This window comes from Gouania willdenowi, chromosome 16 (genome assembly GCF_900634775.1).
Source record: "Gouania willdenowi chromosome 16, fGouWil2.1, whole genome shotgun sequence".
Taxonomy (NCBI): Eukaryota; Metazoa; Chordata; class Actinopteri; order Blenniiformes; family Gobiesocidae; genus Gouania; species Gouania willdenowi.
Window position 1 is genome coordinate 34,660,052 of NC_041059.1, and position 15,256 is coordinate 34,675,307.

General features: G+C 37.0%; 1 protein-coding gene across 2 annotated transcripts; it reads right to left on the reverse strand.

The window, feature by feature from the left end:
- Window positions 1-1,190: 1,190 nt before the first annotated feature.
- Window positions 1,191-11,181, reverse strand: LOC114478283 (C-type mannose receptor 2-like). Of its 2 annotated transcripts, XM_028471260.1 has the most exons (6): window positions 11,158-11,181; window positions 9,283-9,341; window positions 7,109-7,486; window positions 6,127-6,456; window positions 5,967-6,058; window positions 1,191-2,934 (listed from the first exon to the last, which is right to left on the reverse strand). In XM_028471260.1, exons 2-6 carry the CDS (start codon window positions 9,317-9,319, stop codon window positions 2,806-2,808), a joined length of 966 nt encoding a protein of 321 aa, XP_028327061.1. In that variant the 5' UTR covers window positions 9,320-9,341; window positions 11,158-11,181; the 3' UTR covers window positions 1,191-2,805. The 2 variants fall into 2 exon arrangements, with proteins under 2 accessions (XP_028327061.1, XP_028327062.1); XM_028471261.1 differs by lacking the exon at window positions 11,158-11,181 and having other exon boundaries at window positions 9,283-9,411.
- Between the last annotated feature and the right edge of the window lie 4,075 nt (window positions 11,182-15,256).

Consider the following 15,256-nt stretch of genomic DNA (forward strand, 5'->3'; position numbering starts at 1 on the left):
GTCATTCCTTCCGCTGTGGGAGACGTTAAAATCTCAGTTACTAATCTAACAGAACGTGTAACTGTGTCCCATCATACTGCTCTTTAGGAAGATAAACTCTGTCCCATTTCACAGCGTATTTACACCAGTTTTTTGGGTTTTTTTGCCGGAACGTCTTCATTCATCATCTCTCTTCTGAGTTGTTTCCGGGTTTGTTGCCGCTGTCGGTACTAATCTCGCGAGAACTGCCACTCAGGCCATTTCAGGTGGCAGTTCTCGCGAGGCTAGTGACGGCGTTCAGTTTAGTAAGGCATCTTTAATTATTATTACATTAAAATACGGGATGTTAACGGTAAAATACAGATAATATTGTCCAGATTAAATGTTTTGAATAACTGGCCCAAAAGGTTTGGATCTGAATCAGACTGATCCAATTCATATTTGCTTTGAACAGCTGGGATAACATTAAGATGGCGTACGTTGTCCTGGATAGTAAAGATTCTAATTCCAGATAGTTTTGATCCAGATTACACCTTTTGAACAATTGGGCCCAGAATATCATTCCCAGTTGGAAATGTTGCTTGTAGCCATCAAAAGTTTTGTTATGAATTCTCAATTAGTTATTGTATTTCAATACTATTTATTGTAACTGTTTGTAACCTGGGTTAGGCAACTGATTGGTCAGGAGGCAGGGACAGTACAGGAAACCTTGGGTTTACCCTGAAGTTACCTGGATAAGAGGACATCCAGCTCTCATATTTCAGGCCTCTGGTCAGGTCGAGTGAACTAATTTAATCTCCATATAACTAATGTTCCCCTTTGATTAAAAGAGAAAATTAACCTGTTTTCTAGGTCAAGTAAAACACCCCTCTGTCTTAAGGGACTCCCACAAATGTATTTTCCAACTTAAATCAAGAAGTAAAATGATTCCTTCAGTTCTCTTAGGAATATTCATTTTCTACAAAGGAAGCACACAGTATTTGTGAACTGAAATAACATGCCTGTGGTGGACACACTATGTGCCTCTACTTAAGTTAAATATTTTTTCTGTCTCCAAAGATGACACACACAGTTCATTATTTCAAACACATTTATTTACAGCTGTTAGTTACTTTGAGTGCACACATTTCAATTACCAGTTTTTCTGTAACATTTCTTTTTTTAAGTTGAAAACTCATTATGTGTTAGTTTTGCGTGCAGGTCTCCCCAGATTTTAAATGTAGTGATTTCACCCAAGATAAATTTGATAATAGATCAGTAGCTTTAGTTCACTCATGTCTGAATGTTTGGTTATGTTAGGCTCGTTAGGATGCGTAGGTTATCAGATTATCAGTTTTGTTTGCAGTTGCACTTTTTTGTTAATTTGAAATAATTTATGGATAAATTCCATCTATTTGTGTAAATCTTCACCTTATGTTCTGGGACTGATGCATTTGGTCCATGACAATGCCTTCAGTCCTAAGTTTGGCAGTAGTCGGTGACATTCAAGTTCTGAAGAACAACGGCCAGGCCCGCAGAACGTCTCTGTGCCAAATAGCACATACAACGTTCCAGAGAATTCAGTGAAATGACTCGGTTCCACTGAGTAAAACAAATGAATCTGTGCGACGTAAAATTGTAATCTACGTTGAAACAATATATCACACGACTATGTTATGATAAATTTAGAAATTACTGGAAAAGGGGTTTGCCCCCACCCACCCCTTTCAAAAAGGTCTCAGAGAGGCTCTTGACATCCGCTCATAGAATATCCATGTCAAATTACAGCCCGATTCAACGAACATTAACAGAGTAGTTATTTGAAAAATGGCACATATGGAGTAATGGGCTCCATTCATATATTATGTGTTAATGATTCGGTACCACCAACTGTTGCAATATTTGCCTCACAAATAAATAAAAAAACAACTTTAATGGAAATTGCCTAAAAAGAAACAATGTATCACACGATTATGTTCCCATAAATTTGGAAATTACTGGAAATTTTTCAAAAAAGGGCTCTGAGTGTCTCATCCTATTCATTCATAGAGTATTCATACCAAACCACATTCTGATCTAACGACCAACTGTCGTAATATAAAAAAAGTTTTTGCTAATGGCTAAACTAGCAAACATTGACTTCACTGCTCCAGGAGCCAAGACCATTAGCAAGACCCTTTTTGAATTTCCAGCCATGATGCATGCTAAAACATTGTGGTTTGGTTGGGAAACCTTCTCACCTGTGGCTGGTTAACCACAGATCAGTAAAAGACATTTGACTCCATAAAAAACTATTTGAATTTTATATTGTGTGTATGTACATAAGAGTTTTCTGATAACTACACATGAAATGAAGTTACTGTCATGCAGACATAGTTTGTGTTTCATGGTTCCTGGACTTGGTGCTATATTTACCCTAATGTATCATCATTGAGAACTGCAGACAGTGGTCACGTCACCAAAAAAAGAAACAACAAAAACATCCTTATGTGTGGCTTATTCCTAATTATCTTAAAAAATAAAATGTCACTAAAAAGCTGACTTTATGAAGACGTTTGATCTTTTTTCTAAATATTTGACAGATATATTCAATTATATGTATAATATGCACATTAGGAAAAAAGTTAGTTTTACTACTACTCTCACTAAAGACAATTAATAAATCACTCATAGAATGACAGAATCCTATTTCTGCCTTAGCATTCTGAGGACCAGAACATTTTGAATTGGAAGCACTTGAGTAGCAACAAAAGTGAACAGTAGAAAATGTAATTTCCTACACGCATTATTATTGGAAAGGCAAAACATCTGTAATAAACATGGGTAAACTGCATCGGTTGGTAAGTATTAACTACACATGTTTGAGATTTCCTCTTTTTCCTTTTTCTCTGAGTGAAAGATCTTTCCATCAGGCTGCTTCCTCCAACTGAACCTGATGTCATGTCCTGGGTAAAGCGCCCTCACTCTCTGATTCCACTAAAAAGAAGAAACACACATGAAGAGATATACCAATACAAGAGCTGTTTTAACTGGCCTTTAGTCAACAATGTCTAATGTTAATACCTAGCAAACATCCATTCATCATTTCTAATTAAAAAAAAAAAAAAAAAACTTTTAACAGCAAATGTCAGACTCAAATCAGCTTCATGTACATGTTTTTAGATTGAAAAAACACATTTAAGCTCATGAAAAATATGCAAACTCTACACAGGGAACCAGGGCTGCCCCTAGACATGTTGGGGCCCAAAGCGGGATACCTTTTTGGGCCCCCACACTGCCGATATACTATTATAAACTAAATGAATTACAGTGTTCCCTCTATGAACATGATGTCTATAGTTTACTAACTGATCCTCTACTGTCTGAATGTTCCTGAGTGTCAAACATTTTCAATAACAATGATGAGGAACCACTTTAACCTTGAGGGTAAAATAAAATGTATGCAAAGCCGCTATAATGAAAAATAAATAAATAGAAGTGAATGTTAAAGCCGGATTTTAAATGTATTCATAAATGACTATTTTCAATAAGCCAATAAGAAAGTATTTGCATCAGAGATTCCTTCAAATATGCATACATACTTCATACTGAGCTATTCTACTTAGCAGAAACACAATGAACAAGGTAAACACTTCAAAAACACATTTTTCTTTAAAACAAAAAAACAAGTGAAACAATATGATAAAATAATACGATTATATATAAATATTAAAAAAAAAAATCAGTCATTACAACAAAATAAATGTGAATAATATTCATAAAGTGGTAAATGTAATTGTTTATATAAAAAAGGAGCCTCAAAAGAAATCTAAACATCCAAATAAATTAAAATATTGTTTAGAATTTAAAAGAAAACCATCCATCCATCCATCTTCATACCCGCTTATTCCCGTTTAACAGGGTCGCGGGGGTCTGCCGGTGCCAATCTCCGGCTCTCTCAAGAAAACCATTAAACGTTAATATCGTCAACCACTTTTTTTAATTTTATTTCTTCTTGCTAATAATTACAAAATGTGATTTTGGAACGAGTGTAAAAAAAAAAAATGCATGTACATCTTGCCTGTTTTTGGGTGAAAGAGAGATGGTTGTGTACAATAAGTAACTTTCTAAGAAATATTATTGCTACACAAGTACATTTTATGGTTTACCAAAAGTTGCCTTTTAGTAGAAATACACATCGTTACTTAACAAAACACTCAGAAGTCTTGTATTATTATTATTATTGTTGTTGTTGTTGTTGTTGTTATTATTATTATATATTATTATATTATTATTATTATTAGAAAGGCAGTGTATCACTCTGCCAATATGCAAGTCTAGTCTAAGCCAATGTACAGTTATGTTTCGAGCCATGCAGGAATGAAATCACTTACCACACTATATTAAAGAACAAACAACAATGAATTATAGCTTTAAGAAGCAACTCAAATTATAATATGATAGTGGCTCATGGGCATTTAGAAGAATTCTAAAAAAAATTCTTTGAATTACTGTTTTAACTAAACAAAAAGCTTGATTGTGTTTTTTGCATATCAAAATGATTGCTTACACTTATTGCATTTAAAAAAAATGTGTTTGTTGTAAAAAAAAAAAGACCCCAGGAGAGTAGCCGAAGGGGTAAGCCGCTGACGCTAATGGGGTTCTTAATAAACATAAACATAAGCATAAACATGAACAAGTAGGTTGCAGTTCGCTGTAAATAACAGGTTAAAGAAGTGTGACAGACAGCCATTGTGTGGGGGCCCCTGAGGGGTATTCCATAAAGGAGGTTTAACAAACTCTGAGTCTATCCATAAACTCTGGGTCAACATACCCCGCGATGGGAAACTCTGGGTATCGGATTCCATTACAGCTGGTATGAAGTGGGTTAATCAACCCTGAGTATGTAAACCTTCTGTTACTTACGTGCACGCGCGCGATAAAAAAGCCATCATCAATGGATCGAAGATGACTTCAGCTGCCATGACAACCACCCGGAAAATAGTGATTTATTCACCGTAATGGGTGAAATGCTGCTTGATATTTCATCATTTATATTGATATTTATTGTAATATTGTCGCCAGAGTCATGTCAACGTCCTAAAAAATGTCATAAAAGAACACTGATGCGGGACGCGAACCCGCAACCCGTCACTTTCAAGAGCAGCATCACAATTCACTGCACCATCATACCTTCAAAGAGATGTGAGTTACAGATTTAACTGTATAACAATATAAAAAAAACAATCAAGCCTTAAAAATGTATTAATTTAAATTATCATCTCCTCCTTTATTATCCACAGGTTTGTATTCAGAGAACTTTACTACAGACGTTAGTTGATGTTTTAATGCAGATCAACCTCAGTGTGTTTCACTTAATGATCTACATCCACAATGTTATAAAGAAAACAAACAAACAAACAAAAAAAACGTAAAGCATCACAACATTAATGATGTGAACACGTCTGTGGTGTGTGATGTTATTAATGTGTTTCAGAGAAGAGTATTAAGGTTCATTAAAGTGTTCAGAAAAGGTGTTCAGGTGGGCGGAGCCAGGTAGAAACCCAGGGTTTCTTTGATAAAACCTGCCAGCGACCAGGTTTAGTTCATGGACAATGTTGTCATGGTAACATACTCAGAGAAGAACATACCTCGCGTTTAGGAATGAGATACTCAGAGTTTCCCTCATTTGAGCCTGAACATACTCAGAGTTTGAACATAACCCGCTTTATGGAATACCCCTCTGGTGACCACAGAGCCCTAAACAGCCTCCTAATCTGCTTAGTGGTAGGGCCGGCTCTGCAGGGAACCACCAGAATCACCCGGGCAACAAATTTAGAACTACTTGGAGTGAGGCAGAAGCATGAATCACTACACCACCAGGTTTTAAAAAATAAGAAAATGAGTGATTAATGTTGTAAACACGAAAATATAAGTCTCTTATCTTCTTTGTTTATGTTGAACACCTTCTATTTACTATAAATAATGAGCTGTTTGTTCAAACTACACGATAAGCTCATGGTCATTACCTGCAGTACGATGTCTTCTGCTGACTCATGCAGATTCTCAGTGATTGACGTTGGAGTGACTTTCACTCTCACTATTTTCTTCCAAACTGGATCTATTAGGACAGGATTATATCAGACATTCATTCATCATCATTACTTTTAATTGTTGTTAAAATCTTACATTTGCTGCAGACAAAGAAAAGGGTACGCTCGCACGTATGATCTTCCCAGTGGCCGTTATGTAAAAGAACACAGGGACCATTTACACCCTGGTTTGGTTCTCCAATGTTCCACTTTGTGTATGAAATAGGTTTCCCATCCGACCACTTCCATGGATCTCTGTAGAGACCAATCCAGGTAAATTCATCCTTAACCATTTCCTTCAACTGATTGTTCTCGGTTAGGTTCCTGACAACAGCGAGGTCAACATGATGCCTTCTGCAGTATTCCACTGCTGTGATCCAGTTCATGGGAGTGCTGATGAACTTAAAATTGGGAGACACTGAAGATCCTTAAAAGAGAATTAGTTTTTTTTTCATTAGAAAATCTGTATGACAATGTCATCAGTGTCACATTCAAAATGATTTATCTAATTTTGTTGTTGCTTCAATTTCAGGTGGTCCCCATAACTCATGAGTTTCTATCTAAAGTCACTATGTCACTATTTTTCATGTTGAAGGTAAATACAACAATTCACTCTGGACTGTGATATAGCAAATTTAATATATCATATTAATTTATGTATCTTATTCATAATATGTGTGCCTACTTATAATAAGATGTGATTCTTCTACAGAAATGTTTTTCCTTTCTTTCTTTGGAGAGCGTTAGATGGCAGTCACATGACTTCATCATCATCCACACACAAGATAAGACACCAGCTGCCTCTCCAAGGCCAGAGGTAAACTCACACATGCACATGCTCACACGCACACACACACTCACATATACACACACACACACACACACACACACATATATACACACACACGCACCCCAACTGACGCACACACACTATCAAAGACAGATATCGGTGGCATCACGTCCTTGTCTGGATCTCATTTTTCAACACAGAACATTTACAACTGAGTTTAAATAACCGTAAATTTGCCGTGACAACTGTTACAAATCAACGATTTTTGACTCTTTGAATTTTTTCCTACCTGTGAAGCAGAAAAAACCCCATGTGCCATCACAGGAGGTATCAAACCATAAACCATTCCTTGTTACCACACAGTTCTCCCTCCCGTCTGTGGGTTTATTGGGTTCATTGTTGGCCCAATTGCTGAAATCTATTGCATATTTAGATTTCTTTTTCATTGACCACTCCCACTTCCAAGGATAGAAACGCAGTCCAATCCAGACATGACCAGTGTAAAATTCACGAGAAACGTCGATAGCCTTATCATTCTCCTCTGAGTTTTCAATGGTGACCAGGTCAGTGTATTTAGACCTGCAGTAGTTTTGAGCTTCAGTCCAGGTGAATGCTAGTTTAACAAGGTTGTATTCACGTGGATCACAGGCAGGCAGAAAGCAAAGTTCTGAAATGATGGGAAGACATTAGGCACATATTTTACACGTAAAACAAAGAACATTCTCTCTTTAGTTTCAGTTTCTTTTAAATACATTTGACAGACCAAAAAAGGTGTCTGCAACTCTATCAAAGCAAAACATTTAAAATCTCAATTGTTAACAAGTTGGTTTCACTAAATTCTTGGGGGTAAAAGAAAATCTTCAATGTATTAAAAAGCCACTGATGAGTCAACAATTACTTCAAATATCTGAAAAAAAACAAGATTTCTATTCGTCAGGTGAATATACAGTAAGTGTTTAGAGATATTTCTGACTAGAAAAGAGATGGATGCTCCCAGTTTTTGCATGTGTCTGACATATATGGCAACCAAAAATATTTTCAAGGAGGAAAAACAATCAGTGAACGCACAGGGAATTTCTTGATTTAAATTTCAACATTAATGAATCAGAAACATTTTAACTGTAAATAACATGAAATGCCCAGCCTTAACAACTTCAGAAACAAAACACAAAAACACTAAAAATCCAAGCTCACCACCTTTGGACACCACGTGTGTGTCACTCAGTCCCAACATTTGGAAGGTTGCAGTATCACAGGACAGATTAACACATTAAATTGAAGATATTTATCTTTTCACCAAGTTATTTTCCTCATCATTACATTAATGAAGTTGAAAATCATCAGAATCCAGTGCTGGTCTTGACAGGAAATCCAGAGTCTAGTCAGTCTAAGACAAAACCAAGACCTTCAAATGTGGTCTTGAGACTAAGGCTGGTCTCGAGTATTTCAACACTAGTGGTTAGTGCTTCTGCCTCACAACAGGAGGTACATTTACATTAATGATCAAAACAATGAGCGAATGAGAAGTCAGTGGTTGTTTTTTAGCGATATCGCAGAGTTGAAAGTTGGAGGTTTTGATGACTGAGTTGACATGAGGATCAAAACTGAAGGTGGTGTCCAGGATGCTACCAGGGTTATGTGGCTGGGGGAGTGAGTGATGGTTAAATCATCAAAGGTGTGTTAGAGGGGTCCGGGTTTAGGAAAGGTAAATTTGGTGCAGATGAGTATTTTTAGGTTTTGAAGTAGTTTAATAATACAACACCTATGCCGAGTATTGAACAGCAGATATAGTAAGAACAGCATTGATGCACCAAGCCTGCCAAACCTAAAGAGAAGAACTACACTAAAAAAAAAGACTTGCTCGCTGTATGTAAAAAAAAATAATGATAAAAATGAACAGAAAACTATTTTGCTCATTTTCTGATTCAGCAGGACCAGACCTTATCCGCTTATAGCAGGCATGGCCATGTCAGTTTTCGGAATTTCTGCTCCAATCTTTCTGATTATTGCCAAGAAACTTGTTACACAGTTGACAACTTCTCTATTTTGTAATAGTGTTTGTGAAGTAATGACATGCAAGAAACAGGCGATGGTGCAAGAAACAACCACTGACTTCTCATTCACCAGGGTGGTGGGGAATTGCAGAAGGGAAAACAACTAACACTGGGGTCACAGGCTGACAGCAGCACATGCATTTGAAAATTGTTAGGTTTATTTACATTTTCCACCATCACTACAAACATCAAACATTTAATCGTACTTGTCATATATGAAAATGACCGTTAAAAAAAAAGAAAAGATTATTAAAAATAACATGTTTTACAATGCCAATTGGACTAATCATTGATAAGTATGCACCCCCCCTCAGAAAATCTTTCTGATGATGTCCATGGTCTTGAGGCAGATTAAACTACACAAACAAAGCTGTAGTAAATGATACAGAGTTTCTGAATGCATACTCACCTATTAAAATAACAATGAGTTGTACTTTTCCTTCCATGTTCGGGATGACTGTTACAACACTGAGAAAGAATAGTCGATTAAAATCACAAAACTGTATTCATACAGAGCAGCAGGTTGTAGAGATTAGCACTTCTGTCTCAGGGAGCAAATATATAATAGTCGATATCCAGAGTACTCCACTATAGTGATGACGTAACAGAGAGAAGCAGGCATGTGACTGGAGGATTGCAGGCTAGGCCAACACTCTCCCACGCCCAGATTACTACCAATGTGGCGTTCTAGAGCAAAGCTATTAATGCTAAAAATGCTTCCATTGCAGTGCACTGGGGCAGTCCACCTTTCCTCTGTGACAGATAAATGGCAAAATCTATATATTCAGGCCCGGAGTGGCTAATCGGGAGGACCGGGACAATACCCGGTGGGCCTGTCTGATGATTTGACTGCGAGGACCGGTGTCACGGACTTAGTTTACTTGGTATTGAGATCGATTATGAGCATATATGTGCATGCAACCGTAACTCTAACCCTAACCTAATCCAATAAACTAATAAAACACGTGTCCGTTCACTTTGAAAACAAAAATAAACAAAACTGAATTATAATTTTTGTTGGCAAAAAATATTTCTCTGGTAGTGCGCATGCACATATATACTCATAATCTATCTCAGTACCAGGAAAACTCAGTCCGTGACACTGGTGTTCACACGCGATCCTCAATCATAATACTGCTGACTCATTCCATCCGTGCACTCTGTCAGTTTCAGGGGTGTCCAAACGCGGTCCTGGAGGGCTGCACAGCTGGGAAACTCGTTAGAAAAGCTGTTTCAGGATATCAGAAGTGTTGGAGCAGGGACACATTGACATCCTGGTGGACCACATTTAGACACCCCTGGCATAGTGCATGAGGTGCGGCCACACCCCCTCCCATTTGTACCCCACAGCCCATCAGCCTTGAATCCCTACTTAATTATGCTTCCAAAAAAAAAGGAATCTATGCATTTGATATGATTTGCCATCTTGTTTATAATAAATGAAGCAGGTGATTAATTATAGCTGAAGTTAGTGTAGTGGTCATGTCCTAAAGATCTCATCTTCATCCATTCTAGTTCTCTTATAAGTGATGCTGATATAGAATATATTTAATGAAAATGTTTTTTCTTTGCAATGTATTGATATAAAGCTGTATTACTGTTCTAAAATATGTGATTGCAAATTGTACATTATTTTCTATGAGATTTAAAAAATAGTCCAAATTTTTGTTTGTTTGTTTTCAAAAAAGGTTACACTTTTTTTTTAGCATTTTGTCACGATGGGGGGGCTCTGAGAGGTTTTCATTTTTCTAAGGGGGGTACAGCAGAAATGGTTTGTAACCACTGCCTTCAATTGATAAGTGTAAAATCTGCTATTTTTGAAAAGGACGTGTTGTAAAGACTAATGTTAGAGATGTGCGCTCAACTTGAAATAACATGTAAGGTTAGAACATGATTTTTGTAATAATATGTTTTGATCTAAAGTGGGCCAGGGCTGAAAATGAGTCCCAGTCCGACCCTGTATATATTCATATACTGTATGTATTTATGGCACAGAATGATAACATGTTTCTTTCCTGAGGAAACTTGAAGTCCCAAATTCAGATACAATTACATTACCAAAACGTATATACGGATTGCATTTAACTAACTTAACATTAATAGTTAATAACATTAATTTAAACAGATAAAAACTGCTGTTAAATTTGATTAATAACATTGGCAGAAAGTACTTTCTTTTCTTTTCTTTTTTGTATCTTTTATAATAGGTAAGAAACACAAGAACGCATCTTGTTTTTTTCTCTTTAACCCAGTCAAAACTTTTATAAGACAACAAGCATCCTACCTTCAAAGACCAACCGGCAGTCAGATCAGTAACTGAAGCAAAACACGCTGCTGTTCTGCAGTTATATTCTCTAAACAAATCTATCTTTGCATTTCAAACAAAATCCATAATAAACATATCATTTACATTTCAGTAGGATCATATTTATTTTACATTTTCAAGAGACGAAAGTCCATTTAATTCAGTAGTTTGCATGGCAGATGAAACGCTTTCTTTGAAATTTGTTTGCATTTGTATGCTGATTTCTGTTCCAGTGTCTTTCCCTATTGTTCCATTGGTTTCATATTATTTGCAAATTGCAAAGAAAATATGGTCTGATGGGTACAGTTTTTTCAAACAAAATATTTTTTTGTTCAGCATGTTATGATGGATTGGATGAATTATACAGAGTCAAGCTTTAGGGTTTAGCGATTCACGACGGGAAACCAGGAAGTGGGCGGATCCTCAAGCTGACAATGAGCAATGAGGAAATGACACCCAGCGTTCCCGTTTTATACTGCCCACCCAACAAGGAGACCAATCAGAGGGTATTTTGTCTGCAGACACCCTAGTGCTGCTACATTATGTATGATGCTGATAGTAGTAGTCAAAGCATGGGAGAGTCCCTAGTAGTGTGTGCTATCAGTGTGCTGTCTGACTAGAACTAACCAGGAGAGAGACCAGTAATTACCAGGGGCGGAAGAAACGAATCACAAATACTCACGTTACTGTAATTAAGTAGATTTTTGGGGTACTTGTACTTTTATGAGTATTTTTTTCAAGTGTGTAATTTTACTCATACTTGAGTACAATTTACACCATGTAATCTACTTTGCTACTTTTAAAATCAAAAGTCGTTTCTAAGTACGCCCACATTTTGAATTAATATTCAAATATTTTCTGAAATGTACACTTAACACCATACAGGCCGTCGGATCGCAACCACGCCATTGAATCTATCACATAACAAAAAGACAACTTCACTGCAGCAGCAGGTACAGGTTTTTGGAGGTAGCATATCTACACAGCGAAGAAGGACGGAAGATTTGGAGACAACAAAGCCAAAATGGAGACAGAAGACAACACTTTCAACACTGAAAAGGAGGAAGAACAGACGGAGGAGTGCGAGTGCCCGGGGCCATACCTGGAGGAATGTTTCATGTACAGAAGGAAAAAAGGAGACAGCGTCCAGAAGCAGTGTGAACTTTGTTTGACTCCTACGGTGATATCAGCTTATAAGACTTCAGCGTCTAATCTCAAAAAACACATTGCGTTAAGAGGTTTTACAGCTATGCTTTTTTTTATTTTTCACATGTGTTGAGATTATTAGTTTGGGTAAGATATGTCTGCAAAGATATTGTCACAGCCATGGGTTAGCCTGATATTAAAATAAGATGGAGCAAACTAAAGGGGTGAGCGTGTGCACATGCATAATTAAGCTACAATTCTTAGAAATGTAACGTTTTACCTTAATATTTGGACAATCACTTCAATACATTCAATCTTTAATCATTTAATACTCATAAGCCTACATTCAGCAGTCCTATATTTTGTGCTAGAGCAGGGTTCTGCAACCTGCAGCCCTGGAGCCTCATAAGGCTCTTTGACTCTTTTTGTATGGCTCCCAATAGCTTTTTAAATAACAAAAAAATGAAATGTTATTTTTAAAAGAGGATATTGATTATTACTGACATTAACTTCAAAATAAAATCATGATAAAACAATTTGTTAACCTAAAAATAACCTTCTTGCCACTTCACCTCCTGCAACCTCTCTACAGAGTCAGACCATTAACTTTCCTTACACCTGTGGCTAACCTTAAGTTTTATAACTCTGGAAAGATAACAAAACAAACAAAAATACTATTCCGGAAGAAAATAGATTTTATTTGTGTTGGGAAAGATTTACAGTGGTATGAAAAAGTTTGGGCACCCTTGTAAATGTTCATGATTTTCCTTTATAAATCATTGGTTGTTTGGATAACAAATTCCAGTTAAATTTATCATATAGGAGACAAACACAGTGATATTTGAGAAGTGAAATAAAGTTTATTCGATTTACAGAAAGTGTGCTAGAATTATTTAAACAGAATTAGGCATGTGCATAAGTTTAGGCACCACAAAAGAAAAAAAATACTTAATATTTTGTAGATCCTCCTTTTTCTGAAATAACAGCCTCCAAACGCTTCCTATAGCTTCCAATTAGGGTCTGGATTCTGGTGGGAGGTATTTTGGACCATTCTTCTCTGCAGATCATCTCTAGTTCAGTCAGGTTTGATGGTTTCCGAGCATGGACCGCCCGTTTTAAAGCACACCATACATTTTCAATAATATTCAGGTCTGGGGACTGAGACGGCCATTCCAGGATGTTGTACTTGTTCCTCTGCATGAATGCCTTAGTAGATTTTGAGCAGTGTTTAGGATCATTGTCTTGTTGAAAGATCCAGCCCCGGCGCAACTTCAACTTTGTCACTGATTCCTGGACATTGTTCTCCAGAATCTGCTGATATTGAGAGGAATCCATGCGCCCCTCAACTTTAACAAGATTCCCAGTGCCTGCACTGGACACACAGCCCCACAGCATGATGGAACCACCACCAAACTTTACTGTAGGTAGCAAGTGCTTTTCTTGGAATGCTGTGTTCTTTTTCCGCCATGCATAACGCCCCTGGTTATGCCCAAATAACTCTATTTTAGTTTCATCAGTCCACAGCACCTTGTTCCAAAATGAAGCTGGCTTGTCCAAATGTGCTTTAGCATACCTCAAGCGACCCCGTTTGTGGCGTGTGCAGAGAAAAGGCTTTTTCCGCATTACTCTTCCATACAGCATCTCCTTGTGTAAAGTGCGCTGAATAGTGGAACGATGCACAGTGACACCATCTGCAGCAAGCTGATGTTGTAGGTCTTTGGAGCTGGTCTGCGGGTTGACTGTGACTGTTCTCACCATCCTGCGCCACTGCCTTTCGGAGATCTTTCTTGGTCTTCCACTTCGGGCCTTAACTAGAACTGTGCCTGTGGTCTTCCAATTCCTCACAATGTTCCTCACAGTTGAAACTGAAAGCTTAAATCGCTGGGATAGCTTTTTGTATCCCTCCCCTAAACCATGATGTTGAATAATCTTTGTTTTCAGGTCATTTGAGAGGTGTTTTGAGGCTCCCATGTTGCCACTAATCAGAGAAGATGCAAAGAGGAAACACCTAGAATTTTCCTACTTAAATACCCTGACTCATGATTGGATTCACCTGTGTATGGAGATCAAGGATCACTGAGGTTACCAAAACAATTTTGAGTTCCAATAATTAGTGCTAAGAGTATTAAAATCAATAAGATGCAAGGGTGCCTACATTTATGCACATACCTAATTTTGTTTAAATAATTCTAGCACACTTTCTGTAAATCATATACACTTTATTTCACTTCTCAAATATCACTGTGTTTGTTTCCTATATGATAAATTTAACTGGAATTTGTTATCCAAACAACCAATTATTTATTAAGGAAAATCATGAACATTTACAAGGGTGCCCAAACTTTTTCATACCACTGTATTTAACTGCCGACATGCTTAATATGCATGCTTGATATGTTGCAAAAAATTAGCAATTTGTACTAGTTGATTAGTGTTGACCGACATGATCATGTGTTTTCTAATTCAAATTATTTTTTTTTCGCCCAAAAAAAACATTGAGAAGCTCCAGTATCACTTATATTTTAAGATAGGTGTACAGGAAATCTAAAATACCCACTTGTCAACCTTTAGCCCATTTACTCAGAATCGTTCAACACAAAAGAGGTGTGAGAACATGAGTTTGAGCTGGAGCTGATACAACGATTGAAAAAATCGCACAGTGTCTGCCTATCATTATCTCTTCTGTCACGAATGATATAAATGACTACGAAGATGGCGTCCGGGTTTTTCATATATATATTAAGTCTTTCATATTAAAAAAAAACAAAAAAAAAACAGGCTGGGCGGTCTCTTTTTTCCTCCAAGCTCGGGTCCTCTACCAGAGGCCTGGGAGCTTGAGGGTTCTGCGCAGTATCTTTGCTGTTCCTAGAACTGCACTTTTCTGGACCAAGATGTCTGATGTATTTCATATATATATATATATATATATATA

What these genes read in the sequence shown, in the direction of transcription:
- LOC114478283 (XM_028471260.1), bottom strand. Translation starts at nt 9,319, where the DNA reads ATGGAAGGAAAAGTACAACTCATTGTTATTTTAATAG. An exon ending in ACTCATTGTTATTTTAATAG is followed by an intron (nt 7,487 to 9,282) that starts GTGAGTATGCAT and finishes CCATCATTTCAG; the next exon opens with AACTTTGCTTTCTGCCTGCC. An exon ending in GGGTTTTTTCTGCTTCACAG is followed by an intron (nt 6,457 to 7,108) that starts GTAGGAAAAAAT and finishes TTCTCTTTTAAG; the next exon opens with GATCTTCAGTGTCTCCCAAT.